Source organism: Mauremys reevesii, linkage group 2 (assembly GCF_016161935.1).
Source record: "Mauremys reevesii isolate NIE-2019 linkage group 2, ASM1616193v1, whole genome shotgun sequence".
NCBI classification, from domain to species: Eukaryota; Metazoa; Chordata; order Testudines; family Geoemydidae; genus Mauremys; species Mauremys reevesii.
In genome coordinates this window covers 201,405,829-201,423,075 of record NC_052624.1, presented here as the reverse complement: position 1 = coordinate 201,423,075, position 17,247 = coordinate 201,405,829, and the positions used below count along the sequence as shown (strand labels likewise).

At 41.6% G+C, this 17,247-nt stretch overlaps 1 protein-coding gene and 1 long non-coding RNA gene across 20 annotated transcripts in view; one reads left to right on the top strand and one right to left on the bottom strand.

Moving 5' to 3' along the window:
• The window catches only part of PTPRM (protein tyrosine phosphatase receptor type M), a 717,223-nt gene that overhangs the window by 269,540 nt on the left and 430,436 nt on the right, over positions 1-17,247 (top strand). For 15 of the 19 annotated variants that reach the window (XM_039523703.1, XM_039523700.1, XM_039523699.1 and 12 more), the window contains exon 3: positions 4,837-5,108. In XM_039523703.1, coding sequence (XP_039379637.1) covers positions 4,837-5,108 — 272 coding nt within the window. Of the gene's footprint in view, positions 1-2,871; positions 3,081-3,234; positions 3,307-4,369; positions 4,392-4,836; positions 5,109-17,247 lie in introns of those variants that run through there. The other 4 variants (XM_039523708.1, XM_039523707.1, XM_039523704.1 and 1 more) reach the window with 4 other exon arrangements.
• LOC120397608 overlaps positions 9,690-17,247 on the bottom strand; it is a 51,015-nt gene continuing 43,457 nt past the window's right edge. The window contains exon 2 of the long non-coding RNA XR_005593890.1: positions 9,690-10,217. This is a non-coding gene — a long non-coding RNA (uncharacterized LOC120397608). The remainder of the gene's footprint in view (positions 10,218-17,247) is intronic.

Below are 17,247 nucleotides of genomic sequence, written 5' to 3'. Positions count from 1 at the left end.
GCTGATGAAGCTCAGCCCCCTGTTGCTATGATGACGATGGTTACCAGCCATACTGCACCATCTACCATGAAAAATTAGGTTCACCTGACACTGGGGGACCTGACAGATGGTAGTCGGCATGGTTACCAGTCCTTTTGCACTGCCCCATGTGCCAATAGGCTGATGATGAGGACGGATACCAGCCATATTGTACCATCAGCCATCCATAGCGTGGGGGGAGCAAGGATGTTGGTGTTGAGTGCTGCACCATCGCGTCTATCTGCAGCATTCAGTAAAGATAGGGTGACATGTAAAAGAGTCAAGAGAGGATTGTTTTCCCTTTCACTTCTGGGGGTGGGTGGGGGGCTGCGTAAATTGCCTAGCTATGCTCTGACCCACCGCGGACACTGTTTTTGACCCTAGAAGCATTTGGAGCTCAGCCAAGAATGCAAATGCTTTTCGGAGACAGCAGGAACTGTGGGATACCTTGCGTCCTCAGTCCCCCCTCCCTCCATGAGCGTCCATTTGATTCTTTGGCTTTCCGTTACGCTTGTCACGCAGCAGCGTGCTGAGTCTCTGCTACGCTGTCTGTCCGGAGATTTTTTAAAAATACTTTGGACCAGGCGTAACATTATAGTAATTCCCCTAATTAGATGCAGGAGTCTCCGAGCGAGATCACCCTGAGGACGGTCACTGAAGGACATAGAGAGCGCATGCTGCGTGAAAGCCAGCACAAACCAGGGCCCTATGCAGCCGTGCTCGGGGAGGCAATGCTCCCTGAGTACCTCATGAAAGCCTGGCGCGGAAAAGTGTGCTACCACGGAGCACCCAATAAGGCAGCTCTCCCCAGGAACCTCCTGCGGAGGCTTTTCGATTACCTCCAGGAGAGCTTCGTGGAGATCTCCCAGGAGGATTTCTGTTCTATCCCCATATATAGAGAGACCTCCTTTTCACATACTTCAGATTCCTGTTATATTAAGAATAAAAGTTTACATGGTTAAAGCACTTACCGACTGCTCCTTCCCCTGATTCAGGGTCTGGGTTAACAGCCGGGGACGGTTGGTAGGGGATCTCCGTGACGGTGATGAAGAGATCCTGGCTGTCGGGGAAACCAGCGTTGTAAGCGCTGTCGCCTGCCTCGTCCTCCACAAACCCTTCCTCATCTTCCCCGTCCACGAACATCGCCGAGGAACTGGCCGTCGACACTGTCCCATCGTCAGAGTCCATGGTCACTGGTGGGGCAGTCCGTTTGCCGCTTTGCCGCTTTGATTTTTTGGTAGCCTTGTCTGGGGTCCTTGATTTTCACGCAGCGCTGCGTTGCATCCCGGCTGTATCCTCTGTCTCTCATGGCTTTGGAGACCTTCTCGTAGGTCTTTGCATTCCGTTTTTTGGAGCGCAGCTCCAGCCTGAACTCATCGCCCCACACACCGATCAGATCCAAGAGTTCCCGGTCAGTCTATGCTGGGTCCCTCTTTGTATTCAGAGATTACATGAACTCCTCTGCTGGAGAGCTCTGCATCGCTGCCGGTGCTGCTGAGCTCGCCCCGATGTCCAACCACGAAATGAGATTCTAACTGTCCAGACAGGAAAAGGAATTCAAATTTTCCCGGGACTTTTCCTGTGTGGCTGGTCAGAGCATCCAAGCTCGGACTGCTGTCCAGAGCGTCAACAGAGTGGTGCAGTGTGGGATAGCTCCCGGAGCTAGTAAGTTCGATTTGCATCCACACCTAGCCTAATTCGACATAGCCATGTCGAATTTAGCGCTACTCCCCTCGTCGGGGTGGAGTACCAAATTCGAACTAAAGAGCCCTCTAGCTCGAATTAAATGGCTTCCTGGTGTGGACGGGTGCACGGTTAATTCGAATTAACGCTGCTAAATTCGAATTAAAGTCCTAGTGTAGACCAGGCCTAAGAGTTTTATGATTCGTAATACTTGAATGTAGAAAACTGTGCCATGTTGTCACCAAAATGTTTGGATGTGCTTTTTAAATGATTTAAGAAAATAAGGATTATTTTTCTCTGACACTGCAAATGTTAGAATAATGTGAAGATCCTCCTCAATTATTTGATAATGCATCCCATAAACACTTTAAACATTGTTTTGCTGGTTAAAAGAAATTATAACCAGATTTTTTCTATTTAAAAGTGTAATACTTGGAATATGCACAAGTATAAGTTGAGCTTCATACTGTGTGTACTGGATTCTGACAGGATGAAAATTAATCACTAGATACTAGGAAAACAAATCTTGCCCTCCCCTCTATTTTTAAGCAACAGGCTAGCACACAATTTTCAAATGTAGCTGTTTTGTTTTCATAATTGACCATTTGTGTGGGGAGAGGTGTACTTTTTATTGTAACCCTTCCCTTCAGTGTTATCAACATGGAGAAAATGTGTTATAAAAAATTAGTAGAGCCTGCCTTTAGGTGCTTGCCTACTCATAATTCTTTACACATCAGCACTTCAGCCAATCAGCAAAGAACAGGAGCTGAAATCAAGATACTTGTGCATATTATGTGGTTATATGCCTAAAAAAAGCAAAGAAACAAATTAAAAAACTCATAATACTAAACAAATCATGGTACATAAATATAAAAATGGTTGAGTGCTAAACAGTGGCTGTTCACCTGCCTTTGCACTCAGATGAGGGCAGGAGCCTTCTCCCTTCTGCTCCTTTGTGCAGAAGACAGCTATGTTCCCAGGTATTGTATTTCCTGAACCGAGGCACTGAAGAAATTTGTATTCCTGTAGATAGGGTGTGTGTATGTTACAAGCGCTACAACAGCACAGTTGCTGCTATATCCCTGAGCAACGTAGCTTGGTTGACCTAAGTTTTCATCATAGACCAGGTCTGACATAGTAAAGGATTGGAATGTTGGTACTGTTCCATTGCACACCAGCTGACAGAGGGAGGGAACATGTTATTAGTCCAGAAGCTAAAATAACCACTGCCCCTCAGTGTACTCCCACAGTGAGTCCAGAGGCATTCTACCTGTGTCCAGAGCAGGCAGATTTCTTCCTGTTAATGTGTTTGATGCAGGAGTCCTCTCCTTCCGTAGCAATCGGCATGCACCCACCCTGCTGCAGCATTGATTATTAAGGTCACAGGATAGCCTAAAAATACTTCAGATGCCTGGATGTGTACATGAAAGGAATTAAATATAATGAAAACTGTGATTCACAAAAAACAGATTTTTGATGGAAAAGCGTTAGGATTTTTTTTCCTCTGCTGAATCAGAAACAAATGAACAAGCTTCTCCATGAATATATGGACAGCCAATATTCAAAGTCCTGGGAAATTTAAATTTAAATTAATTAGAAATGATGGTATGGACCAAATCTTTGCTCACTTTAATCAGGCAAGAAATCCCAATGACTTCCATTCATGTTAATAAAGCAAACAAGCCTTGACCCAGTGTGTAAAAGTATTTACCATTACATGATCATATTATGCAATAATAGTTTACAAGGAATCAATAATACATGATCAGTTCAGATCCTTCATTATCACAGCTTATTGTAGTTTTTATCAACTTTGGAAACTGGACTATTTTTGTCTAGGATAAAAATGATTTCAGGATTTTTGCTTCTTTAATAGTTTAACACAGCTAGAAAACCAGGTTCTTTAATCTTTATATCTAAGTAAGACACATAAAAGATCTGGGGTAAAGTTTCTAAATGTGCTAAGTCCCATTTTCAAAAGATTACTTAAGGAGTCTGTCTCATTGAAATCAATGGAAATTAGGCTCCTAAATTCCTAAAATTGTTTCTAAAGATGTGATTTAGGCTCCTGATTTGCTTAGGCAAAATTAATCCTAGTTTATTTTTGTGAAATTACTTGATCATCCATTTACACCTCATAGTTTCAATGACATATTCATTTTCATGTTTGGCGGAAACATAATGGAATTTGAATGAGCTTAAATGGTCTTCTGTCAGATTGTCCTCTACTCAGATTATTCATTCAATCATATTTGAAGTCCATCCTTGTAACAATAATAAAGTATTGGTAGACAAGCCTCCATGTAGGATTTAAGTTTTAGTTGTATACAGAAATATTAATTTCTGGAAAACCGTTTTTATCATTCTAATCAAAGAGCTGTACAGCAGTTACAGCTTCTTTATTTATTCATCAGTAAACCGATCCCTTTCTTCCAATTTTTGCTTCAGTGGAATGAGTTTGTTACTGATGAAATGAAGAATCTTTTTGCAGGGTGATTAAGATCATCTGAATGCTGTTTTAATCACTTTAGGAGTGCAACCTATACACTTTACTGATCTGTTATTTACTTGTTTGTTTTTTACAGTACTTGGAAATTCAAACAAAAAACACTTTTTTAAAAGCTTAATTAGCATGTCTGATCTTTTCCTTTCTACAGTCTTTATAGGCCAGAAGTGTCACCTTGATGAAGGTAAAATTTCATCAGTCACAAAAGTGGTGGTGGTTAGAACAGGGGCCTGGAGTTCAGGAGATCTTTGGGCCTGATCATCCCATCATTTGTGCATGCGTAATTCACCTTGACTTCAATGGGAGTCACATACTCACAAATGATGCCGTGACTGGGACACTGGATTCTATTCCTAACTTCCGTTGATTCATCATGTGGCCTTGGGCAAATCATGTAGCCTTTCTGTGCCACTGCCTGTCAAATTAGGAAGATAATACTTACCATACTTCTGCAATACATACTACACTTGGAAAAGGTCCTTCAGATCCTTGAATGAAAGGCCTTGTATGAATGCTAAGTGCTATTATTAGACATAGAGCAGAATTGTTTTTTTCCATTTAAATATGGGATGATGGTGGCAGTAAACAGACAAAAACTGTGGCTGAGACTGTGGCTGTTTATTTTGCAGGATCTTTCATGCTGGTGAACACTTCTGGGAGGTTTGCTGAACAAAGAGCTCACCTCCTGCTACCCCACCTAAAAGAAAATGACACGCATTGTATCGATTTCCATTACTATGTTTCAAGCAAGAGTGGGTCCAATCCTGGTTCTCTGAATGTTTATGTGAAGGTCAATAATGGTCCGCTTGGTAACCCCATCTGGAACATGTCTGGAGCAGCTACTGGCACTTGGAACAGAGCAGAACTGGCAATTAGCACCTTTTGGCCTAATTTCTATCAGGTACATTTTATTTGTTGTTAAATTTTGTTTCTCATATTGAACGAATTTGCAGCCTAAATTTACAACTTGCTTTTTGTCATCAGCAAGACTGAATACAGGCTGAGATGGCCTGATTAGTGAGTAAAATGTAATGTATGTTATGTTGGTCAGTTTGTTTTAACTGATCTTTTTTACAGTTGATGCTAAATATATATTTACTTATTTTAATATTTAAGAATGGATGATTTGTCATTGATTTCAATGGCCCAGGATTTCACCCATTACCTGTACATCAGGAACATTAGAACATTAGACTTGTTTGTTTTGCTTTATATTGATAACACTCAATTGTGGCTCTAGAACCAGATGTGTCCGAGTCCACAGGCTTGAATTGCAATTTCAGTTTGTAATTTCAGTTTTTGATTACAGCAGCATTCTTCTGATTAAAGCCTAAAGGTGAAGTAGTAGTAGCTTAATGTGGCCATTTCTTAAGATGCTACCCCTCTGTAGGAAAGTTTACCATGGTTCCACAAACACACACATGTACCTCCTATAGCCCACACCCCAAAAGGATGTGGGGGGAAAGGGGATTTTGACAAATTTCTAGTAAAATATTTCTGTACCATTAGGATGAGGCTAAAATGCCATATTGATAGAGATACAGGCAATCTCAGAAGACATTCATGTGCTCTCCCTATCTATATAATCTGCATCAAATTTCAACTAATATATTTTAGCTAATTGAAGTGTGAGGAATCAAGATACTTCCAAATAGCTTTTTTCAGTCCACTGGGACCAGTTTAACAGAAGCCTGTAGCTCAGGCTACCTAGATAACTGCAATCTGGCTTTTCAGGCTTAGTCACAGCCTCGGGGGAAGATCCTCAGCTTTTGCAAATTGATGTAGCTCCAGTGACTTGAATAGTTACTCTGATTTACACCAGCTAAGGATCTATCTCTCTGTTCTCAATTGCTGTGCCATCTCCTGTCTCTTTGGTTGCATCCTCTCTCTTAAGGATCTCTGTCATAGTCTCCTCAGCTTCCCCATCACAATTACAATCTCTACAGCTGTTTCTGGACTCTTTGGTGTCACGTCTACCTTGGTTCCACTGCTCTTAAAGCTTCCCCTCTAATGAACTCCTTAACCATTCATCTTTTGTCACAAAATCCCTGGGTTTTTCACATCCTATCCAGAACTTGGGTGTCTTTCCCAGTGACCCACCAGATGCTGCAGCACTTATTACTCCTCACAAGGCATCAGCCATCTTGTCTCTGCTCCATTTCCTAGAAAGAATAGGAACAGGAAAAACCTACATAGTAGAATGTGCAGTGGTCTTGCAACAATAGATATGGGAGCCCATTACTTGGCATATATAAAAGATGATGGGACAATGTACAAATAAATAAGTACTGCAGGAAAACATCCTGCATTGGTATAGGGATGGACTAGGTAATGTAACAAGAGTTTTGTTTTTATTTTTATAATCGTAGCGATACCTGCCTACATGACAGTGCTATACAATTCCAATCCATTAATAGGACACCTGCGGTGTACCTACCAACAAACAAATCAAAATTAAGCCATAAATATTAACACAGGCTACATGGTAGTGTTTTAAAGGAATAGTATTTGTACAATGCAGATCTCTTAAAAACATTTTTGAGTCTATTTTCCTGATGATTCATGAAAAATGTAGGCAAGTAACTCCCACTAATGCTAACTGAATAAAAGCAAGCCCGATTATTGTGGAGTAAATCCAATTCTAGTCAAACACCTTAGTATTTATTTGGTATTTAAAGTGGTTTTATCCTGCATATTATTAACATAAACACAGGCAAAGCATTTAAAAGATTTAATAATTAGCTTTTTGTTATATTGTGTTCCTATAGTTAATTCGTGTTATTGGCACCTTTTATGTCAGGTTTCCATTTAGAAATGATTCTTTAAAAGTACAGGCTCTGAGCATAGTAATCATGTTCATCCAATATACATTTTCTTTGTACCAGGTAATTATTTGTGTAGGTTTTACCCTACATGGCAAACTACTGTACTAGATGTATAAATCACATTGATAACCTGCATCTAGCAAAGCTAATTATAGGTGAATTACTTGTCATTTAAAGTTAAATTGTCAAGTATTCTGATTATTAAGATGTATTTAATTCCTCAATTAATTCTTGTTCAAATTGCTGCTACTTGAAGCCTGCCCCTCACTTAGAACTGCACCAGTCAGGAAGTATTGGCTATGTGTTTTCATCAGAGGGCAACAGAATAAAATATCTGGTTTCTTTAAGTATATATGACCTGCTTGCTACCTCTTTAATAGAAGAAAAATCTGTTATTTCATAGGGTTATTTTATGTTGTCAGACCAGTGTGCAGTATTAAAATGTGCTTTAATTTTTTAAGCATAAATAATTGTACAACTCCATAGATTGTGAGATACAGTACCCCCCAGCTGAGTTCAGGTTGGTGAGTTTCTCAGCTAATGTTGCAAACAGGGCTGGCTCCAAGTTTTTTGCCGCCCCAAGCAAAAAAATTCCTCCCTCCCCCCCCCCCGGCCTTGCCCCAACTCCTCCCCTTCCCTGTTCCATTCCAATCCCTTCCCCAAATTTCCCCTCCTACCCCTCCCTGGGAGGGAGGGGGAGCAGCGGCGCTCGGAGGAGGAGGCGGAGGTGTGCTGGGGCGAGAGCGGTTCCTCTGCTCCCCCCCCCCCGGCTCCCTGCGCTCCCCACAGCCGCAGCTCACCTCCACTCAGGGCCAGCTCCCGGCTTTTCGCGCCGCAAGAAAAAAAATGGAGAGCCAGAGTGCTCCCCTTGGAAGATGCCACCCCAAGTAGTTAGGCATACTGTTAAGGGCTTGTCTATGCTACAGAATTTTGTCAAAGCAAGTTACTCCGACAATCAAAAACTTGTATAATTACATTGTTTGTGCATGTTCACACAACGTTCCTTCTATTGGTGAAGCGCATCCACAGGTATTGCTTCAGCATCAACAGTGGGAACAGTGCACTGTGGGTAGCTAGCCTACTGTGCTACTAGCCACCTTCTGCAGCTAGGAATTGTGGGAAGGGAGAGTGGATAATAGTGCATCATGGGTGTGGGCTCAATGTCCAATGATGCAGTTTTTTCGGTCCCATCATTCCATGGACTGCATGTTGTGGCATTTTTCAGTGGTCTCTGTTTACTGTGCACCTACCATCTCCGTTTGAAAGGGTGGATCCTGCACAGCTCTCTACTGTTGTGGTCACCGTTATGAACACATTTCAGCTGGTCATATAGTGTATCATGAGCTCCAAATCTGAACAGGAATCAGAGGTACCTGACCTTCTGCGTGCCATGGAAAGAAACAACAGCAGATTACTTTTGGCATTCCTAGAGTAGTTGCACACTGTGGACCATCATTTCTGGGCTTGGGGAAATAAGCACTGAGTGGTAGGATCACATCGTTATGCAGGTCTGGGCTGCAGAACTTTTGGATACAGAAAACCACCTTCCTGGAACTGTGCGCGCTGCTTGCCCCAGCACTGTGGCGCAAAGACACCAAAATGAGGGCTGCCCTCTTGGTGGAGAAGTATGTAGCGATCGCTGCGTGGAAGCTGGCGACTCCAAATTGCTACCAATCAGTGGCAATTAGTTTGGAGTTGGAAAGCCCATCACTGGGGCTGTGTTAACGCAAGTGTGCAGAACCGTCAATCACATCCTGCTACAAAGGACTATGACTCTTGGCAATGTGTGTGAAATAGTGGATGGGTTTATGCAATGTGTGCAAGTGTGGCAGGACGATCAATTACATGCATATCTCAATTTTGGCCCCGGACCATCTGGCGACTGAGTACATCAATAAAAGGGGTACTTCTCCATGATATTGGATGCATTTGTGGATCACTGTGGGCATTTCACTGACATTAATGTGGGGTGGTCTGAGAAGGTGCATGACACATGCAACTTTAGGAACACTGGCCTGTACAGAAAGCTGCAAGCAGGGACTTTCTTTCCAGACCAGAAGATTCCAATAGGGGATGTTGGAATGCCCATAGTGATCCTGGGAGACTCAGCGAACCCCTTACTTCCATGGCTCATAAAACTTTACAGGGGAAACCTGGACAGCTGCAAGGAACACTTCAACAATACGCTGAGCAGGTGGAGAAGGCCTGTATAATGTGCTTTAGGCAGATTAAAAACATGTTGGCACTGCCTTTATGGCAGGTTAGACCTAAAAGAGGGAAATATTCCCATGGTCATAGTAGCCGGCTGTGCACTCCATAATATTTGTGAGGCTAAGGGTGAAAAGTTTCCCCTAGAGTGGAGCACAGTGACGGATCGCCTGATGGCTGATTTTGAGCAGCTAGATACCAGGGCTATTGGCAAGGCACAATGGGGGACTATTCGAATCAGGGAGGCTTTGAGGCACCATTATGACAATGAACACGAGTAATGTGTCTTTCTTTACAGCAGTCTGCCATGTTTTGTTAACTTGTTGCCTTCCATGAAAATTGGGATGATTCCTGACCATGATATGTAGTCAGCAAATGATCAAATTGCAACTGTGTATTAATTTCAGCAGCAATCACCATGTGTGAGAGACAAATAAAGATTGGTTATCTTTCAGAGAGTGTTTTTATTAAATATCAATTAACAGCACATACAAAAGGCTTGGTGGGAATGGAGATAACAAGGAAGGGTAATGTAGGCTCTTCTAGTTATATGTAAGTCCAGCTATCATTTTGGAAGCTGTCCAAAGGAGTGGAGTGAACACGGTACCAAGATGGGCTGGGAAGCTGCAAGGAACGTGTGGGAGGAGTTTGGGGAGGGCATGGAAGGCAGTTCTGTATTGGCTGCAGGTGGGACTGAGCATGCATTCTGCCTGCAGCATGATTAGGGACTTCAGCATCTCCTCCATCGCTTTTATAATCTGCTCCTGGCCCATTACAATTTTCTCCTGGATCTCCTGTCCTGTCTGTCTGTTTTATAATTTTCTTTTAAAGTCTCTCTCTACATCGTGCATTCTTGTTTTTCTACCTCTGAGGATAGAAGCACCTCTTTAAACATGTCCTCCTTGTTCCTTCATCGTTTTTTCCTTATCTGGTGTAGGTACTCGCTGGTGTGTAGGAGGTTCCCCTAAAGGACACATCTGCAGAAACACAAGAAACAATAAACAAAAGCACGATTGTTAGTGCACCTCTTTTTAAATACGAATCAGTTTCTCACTGTCCCTTGGCAAGCACAGAGCTTGGCAAATGCCCTAAACATGGTGAGTTTAGCCTGGGGGGGGGCTCAATATGGGGCAACGGTCTAGGTTTTTTTTAAAAAGAGGATCACTGCAGGTGACTAGGGACAATATTGTAAATTCTGCCACCATTTCCACAGGGGTGATGTAGAGAGGGGGAAGGAGTCATTGAAGCCGATATCTCACTTCTGAGGATAAGCAAGGATGCATCTCCTTATGCTGCTTGCCTGTGTGCCATTTTGGTCCCTGCACAAGTGACTGCCAATTGGCATGGCAAAGTTTCCTACAATGGGGGAAAGAACAAAGCAGCTCTGCCAAGGAACCTTCAGCAGAGGATTGACAAGTACCTCCAGGAAAGTTTCTTAGAGATCTCTCGGGAGGATTCCTGTGAAATCTCGGTGTGCTGCTTAGCTGTACAGGGGAATGTGAAGCACATGCGAGCACATACAAACACAACTAGTCTTGTACATTTCTATCCCGTTACCCACTTCTATAATATACAAAGAAAAGGACAGCTTTACCTCATATAACCGAGCAGCATCAACTCAAAAAGATTACTTACCAGAGCTCTCCTTTCCTGCATCATGCATGCCAGAGATGGCCTCCTGAGACTGGCTAAACCCTCTCCGAAGTGGAAAAGAGGTCCCAGCTTTCCATGCTACAGGATGACCCTGCCATGTGCGCCTCATTGTCATCCAATTCAACCTCCTCGTCCATGACTTCATCCTCAGGGTTGAGTCCGCTCTCCGCTGTCTCTAGCCCCGCCGAAGTATCCACAGGACTCTTGGTGGTGGAGGTGGGGTCACTGTCAAGGATGGTGTCCCCCTCCTTATAGAAGCGGCAGGTCTTTGGCTCAGCACCAGAGTGACGGTTTGTCTTCCTTGCCTTCTGGTACGCTTACCTGAGCTTCATCTTCACACAGCATTCATGTGTGTCTCATTCAGAGCCCTTATCCAACATGCCATGAGAAATCTAACCATAGGTATCGAAGTTCCTATGACTGGAGCGGAGCTAGGACTGCACAGCCTCTTCTCCCCACAGTGCCAGAAGATCCAACAGCTCAGATGTGCTCCTAGCAGGAGAGCGTTTGTTTCATGGAACCGCCATGATCAGCTAGGAAGATATGATGTGAACTCTCCACGCTAAGGAAACAGGAAGTGGAATTTCAGAAATTCCCAGGTCCTTAAAGGAGGAGGGGCAGATGCTTGTGTGCAAGGCAGCGGAGTTCGAACTGCTGACCAGAGTGGTCAGAATGGGCATTGTGGGATACCTCCTGGAGGTCATTTATAGTGACATAACCAAGCGCCGTGTCTACACTGTCATTTTGTTGTTCTAAATTTGCCACAAAAAGCTCTACGCCTCTTGTTGAGGTGGTTTTATTTTGTCGGCAAAGTGGGAGAGTTTTGTCAGTGAAAGGAGCATTGTCGTGTATGCACCGCTACTATTTTGTCGACAAAATTATGAAGGGTAGACAAGTCCTTAGTTACACTCACTCCCCTCTTTTTGAATGATTTGCTTTCTAATTCATTCACTCTAGAAATGCAGAAAAGGACTGTAATACTTGATTAAAAAATACCAACAAACATAATTTTAAAATAAGAAATGAAATTTGAAGAAAGATATAAAGTATTTTTAGTAGAGTATGCTTGTCTTTAGGCTATTGCATTTTATTTAACATCATCTCTTAAGTAATCTGAAGGGCTGAGAGGGAATAAGAACTCTGGGGGAATTCTAGATTTCTTTCTAGTAACCACAGACACGAGTTTGAAGGTATAACTTTACACTAAGCTGGGTTTTACCCTTTACTGTCTAATACCTTTCCTTATAAATGAGGAGTTTAGGGAATATGAACTACTAGATCCATCCTGTCTTTTCAAAACTGGCTGAAATTGTTCTTCACATCATTACCTGAATGTACTGTACTTGGTGCTTGGGAATTTGGTTTAGACCCTGTACTTTAAAGTTTATCAGGAAGGACAAAGAGTGAAGTTTCTTGTACAGTAAATGTCAAACTCATATTCACATGCTTATATGTGGCATCCGTTGGGCTTAATACATTTAAAACAAGAAAGAAATGTTATAACTGACAAAATTTTTAAGCATTGCCCTAAGTCCCAAGGGCTTAAAAAAACCAAAAAAACCTCTTGTTAAATTATATACTTTATTACTAGAAATTCTGAAAAAGATGCATCTCTGGCTGGGTCATCCAAGTTTTTAAAATTGCTTTGTTTTAAACTTAGTTATGTGTCCAACAGTAAGCAGACATTTGACCCAAGTCATATCAGTAAGAGTCTGCCATCAATTCTGACCTCCTACCCTTAAAATCAGAGTTGCTAGGCAGTTGTCAGAGAAATAGGACAAAATAACCTGCATAAATACAATTAATTTCACTAGCTTTAAATATTATAAGCCCGATTTTCAATGTTTGGCATGGAAAGACATCCTCCTTTGGATTGCTCAGGTTGGCTGTAGGCACTTAAATGCCACTTTATGTGCAAATTTGGAAGCAGGATGATATTTGTAGGGGAGAGTGATAGTGTAAAATACAGTCAAAGAAGAGAGCTATGGGGAGAAGAGTATAGTACATACATAGGGGAGAAGTGAGGATGTGCTGTAAATAAAGAAACCAATACCTGCCCTGGGATGTAAAACTAATAGGAATCCCTGCAGGATTATTGATTTTTCTTCTTCTTCTATATCCTTACATTAAGTAGACTTCTTAATATACTTTATTTCCTTCTCTTTTTCAAATAGATATTTTTAAATTACAGTGTGTTTATAGTGAGGTACAGTCCACCGTTTGACTAAAAGTTTTGTAATTTCTTTGCAACAACAAAGGCAAGAATTTACTAAGTGAGGTCATTCATTAGAGGTAAAAATTACTTATTTCTTTTGTTCTTTGGAACTGGCAAGTTATCTCCAACAGCACATTTTCACTAGTAAGCATTATGATAAGCAAACTCCCTTTCTTTGTTCACATATAGAAGGGGAAGTGGCAGAAATGAAAAGTTAATTTTGCTCTTCACTGAAGCAGGCAGGATCAGGGACGGTGTGATGTTAAACCGCTTCACTATTTCCTGTTTGGCAGGCATCTGAGGAATAGCCTGATGTAAAACATCTCTCAGCCAGACATTCAGCATAGTGTTTCATAAGCAAATGAAATCAGTGTTTTAACCAGTTGTTTCCTAACTGATAAGGCAGCAAAATAATTTCCAAAGAAACAAAAGACTATCATGTTTAGTGCAGATTGCTGTGCTAGAATGTTGTTTTATTTTGACTAATGTTCCTATGTATTGTCTTCAGATGTTGTCAGCTGTGATGAAATGGAAAGTTGAGAGTCTAGAGTGAAAATGTTTACATTCTTCAGACCAGGCAACTCATCAAGTGGAAAATGATGAAAAAACTGTACATGGTTTTCACAAGAAATACAGGATGAAGGAGTTATAGTCTGCTCCTTGGGTTTTGTTTTTTTTTAAATGAGGTTGATAAAAATTCAGAAAAAATTTAGTAATGGTGTAAAAATACAGCCAAAGAAGGGAGCTAGTAGGGGAGGGCACGTGTAGTAGAAAGCATAGGGGAGGGGTGGGATGTGCTGCATACAAAGAAAGCAATACCTGTCCTGGGATGTTAAATTAAAATTTTAAATTAAAATTCCCCTACAATTACCATCCTGTTTACAGAAGTCATTGTAAATTTCCACCAGTGTAACTGAGATCAGAATCTGACCTATTGTGTTTAAACCTTGTCATGTAATGAAGGCATTCACCATCAAATGCACATGCATAACTCCTGTGGAGTAAGCTATGGCCTTTCAGTAGCTCCTTCACAAGATGACCCCACAGAACACTTATGTACTTTTGATTGGCATAACCCTCTGCATGTGAAACCGGAAACCTCTAAAGGGCTGCTGTTTGACTCCAAGTGATATTATGGTTTAATCATATAACTGTCTTTACACTCTGCTATCTGAAGTAAATAGTTCCTCAGTTCATATGATGGGTATTATATAGGGAGGCAAATGTTTATACATCTGTTAGCTAACTCACCTATTTACATTTGGAGTCATGTTTTCATGACAATAGACATTTAGGACAAACCTGCAAGCATACATGTGCATTTCTGCATGTACTTTTGTTCATGCAGCTACTGTGGTTGTCTGCCCAAAGACGGTGTTTTCACACACTGACAGCTACTTATATCCCTTACCAGTTCTTTGATCTACAGTAATCTGTTTGCGAGTGTGATCACGCTGAGCCTATGCTTGTGATGTTTTTAAAAATCTGGTCTTTACCTCTAGTATACATGGACAACCAGCATGTTTACTTGTGGAGTACTCATTGTTTAAAACTCAGTGTGACTTCGGATTTATAAACTCATTAATGAGTTTATAACTTATGTATTAGTATATGTATACTAGTAATTTAAAAAATGTGTGATCTATGTAGGGTCAAATATCCTGCTGGTGTAAATGGGCAAAAATTGAGCCGTTCTCATTTACACCAGAGAATTTTGGTCCATGATCTTCATTCATTAATCAGAGTATAAGGATATACTACTTACTGATGCACATGCTAATATTATTTTAGAACACTGTGAACAGATGAAAATTATACTGTGAGAGGGATTTGCAGCTTTTTGTAGCACGTGTCATGTCTTTGAGTAAAATGAAAGGCATGTCAGTGATGCCTTTTCGGCTGAGGTATGTCACTGCTGGTTGTGGTATCTCTTTCACTTCACTGACATGCATATTATGTGTCAAAAAGGACTCAGTCCTGTTCCTATTTAAGATGGCAGCAGTCTGGCCATTGACTTCAGTGGGAGTGTGATCTGGCCCAATATATTTCAACTAGTGCTACTATTCATTGAAACCTAACGCCTGTGTGACAGTAACTGTAGTGACAGGCGCAAGAAAGAAAATAACAGAACGCCACCAGCCGTCACCTTCAGCCCCTAACTAAAACCTCTCCAGCGTATCATCAAAAATCTACAACCTATCCTGAAAGATGATCCCTCACTCTCACAGATCTTGGGAGACAGGCCAGTCCTCGATTACAGACAGCCTCCCAACCTGAAGCAAATAGTCACCAGCAACTGCACACCATACTAACCCAGGAACCTATCCTTGCAACAAAGTCCGATGCCAATTCTGTCCACATATCTATTCAAGTGACACCATCATAGGACCTAATCACATCAGCCACGCCGTCAGGGGCTCGTTCACCTGCACATCTACCAACATGATATATGCCATCATGTGCCAGCAATGCCCCTCTGCTATATACATTGGCCAAACCAGACAGTCTTTACGCAAAAGAATAAATGGACACAAATCTGACTTCAGGAATCATAACATTCAAAAACCAGTGGGAGAACACTTCAAAATCTCTAACCACTCAGTGACAGACTTGAAGGTGGCAATTTTGCAACAAAAAAACTTCAAAAACAGACTCCAAAGAGAGACTGCTGAACTTAATTTAATATGCAAATTAGATACAATTAACTTAGGTTTGAACGGAGACTGGGAATGGTTGGGTCATTACACTAATTAAATCTATTTCCCCATGTTAAAATATCCTCACACCTTCTATGGGTCATCTCGATTATCACTTCAAAGGTTTTTTTTCTCTCCTGCTGCTGATAGCTCATCTCAATTGATTGGCCTCTTACAGTTGGTATGCGTACGTCCACCTTTTCATGTTCTCTGTATGTATAAATATCTTCTTTCTGTGTGTTCCATTCTATGCATCCGATGAAGTGGGTTTTAGCCCACAAAAGCTTATGCTCAAATAAATTTGTTAGTCTCTAAGGTGCCACAAGTACTCCTGTTCTTTTTGTAGTTCAACAGAGAGTCCAACACTGCTTTTTTCATTATATACAATGGGACCTTTATGGTATGTTATCTGGGAGTATGGTAGAATATTTTAGATCACTCGATGCATCTCTGGTCTGTTACAAATGTCTTGTTTAAACTATCCTAATCTTGTAATTTCTATCTATGAAATTGCTTGAGAGATTATTTTGTATTTAGAAGCTCACAGCTTTGTTTGTTTGTATGCATATTAGAGCAATCAATAACTTTGCTCCAGCCTTTCATACAGGTTCTGGACTGAAGACTACTGACCATTGTAGTGTTTGGAAAATGTTCCCCTCTTTTTCTTCCTCTTCCTTGGAAATGTCATCACAAATGAAAACAATTCCAGGTTCAGTGGAAAAAAAATTATTTGAAAACTGAAAAAAAATTATTCAGCAATGCCGCTGTGGTGCCTCAGTGGGAGTTGTATTTTGGGTGCCTCTTGCTCCCATTCTTTATTGGCCGGGCTACCTGGTCATACTACATTTCCCATGATGCACCATAGTCTCTCTGATCACTGAGATACCATAGAATATTACGGTTGGAAGGGACCTCAGGAGGTCATCTAGTCCAACCCCCTGCTCAAAGTGGGACCAATTCCCAACTAAATAATCCCAGCCTGGGCTTTGTCAAACCTGCCCTTAAAAACCTCTAAGGAAGGAGATTCCACCACCTGCCTAGATAACCCATTCCAGTGCTTCACCACTCTCTGAGTGAAAAAGTTTTTCCTAATATCCAACCTAAACCTCCCCCACTGCAACTTGAGACCATTACTCCTTGTTCTGTCATCAGGTACCACTAAGAACAGTCTAGCTCCATCCTCTTTGGAACCCCCTTTCAGGTAGTTGAAAGCAGCTATCAAATCCCTCCTCATTCTTCTCCTCTGCAGACTAAACAATCCCAGTTCCCTCAGCCTCTCCTTATAAGTCATGTGCTCCAGCCCCCTAATCATTTTTGTTGCCCTCCGCTGGACTCTTTCCAATTTTTCCACATCCTTCTTTTAGTGTGGGGCCCAAAACTGGACACAGTACTCCAGATGAGGCCTCACCAATGTCAAATAGAGGGGAATGATCATGTCCCTCG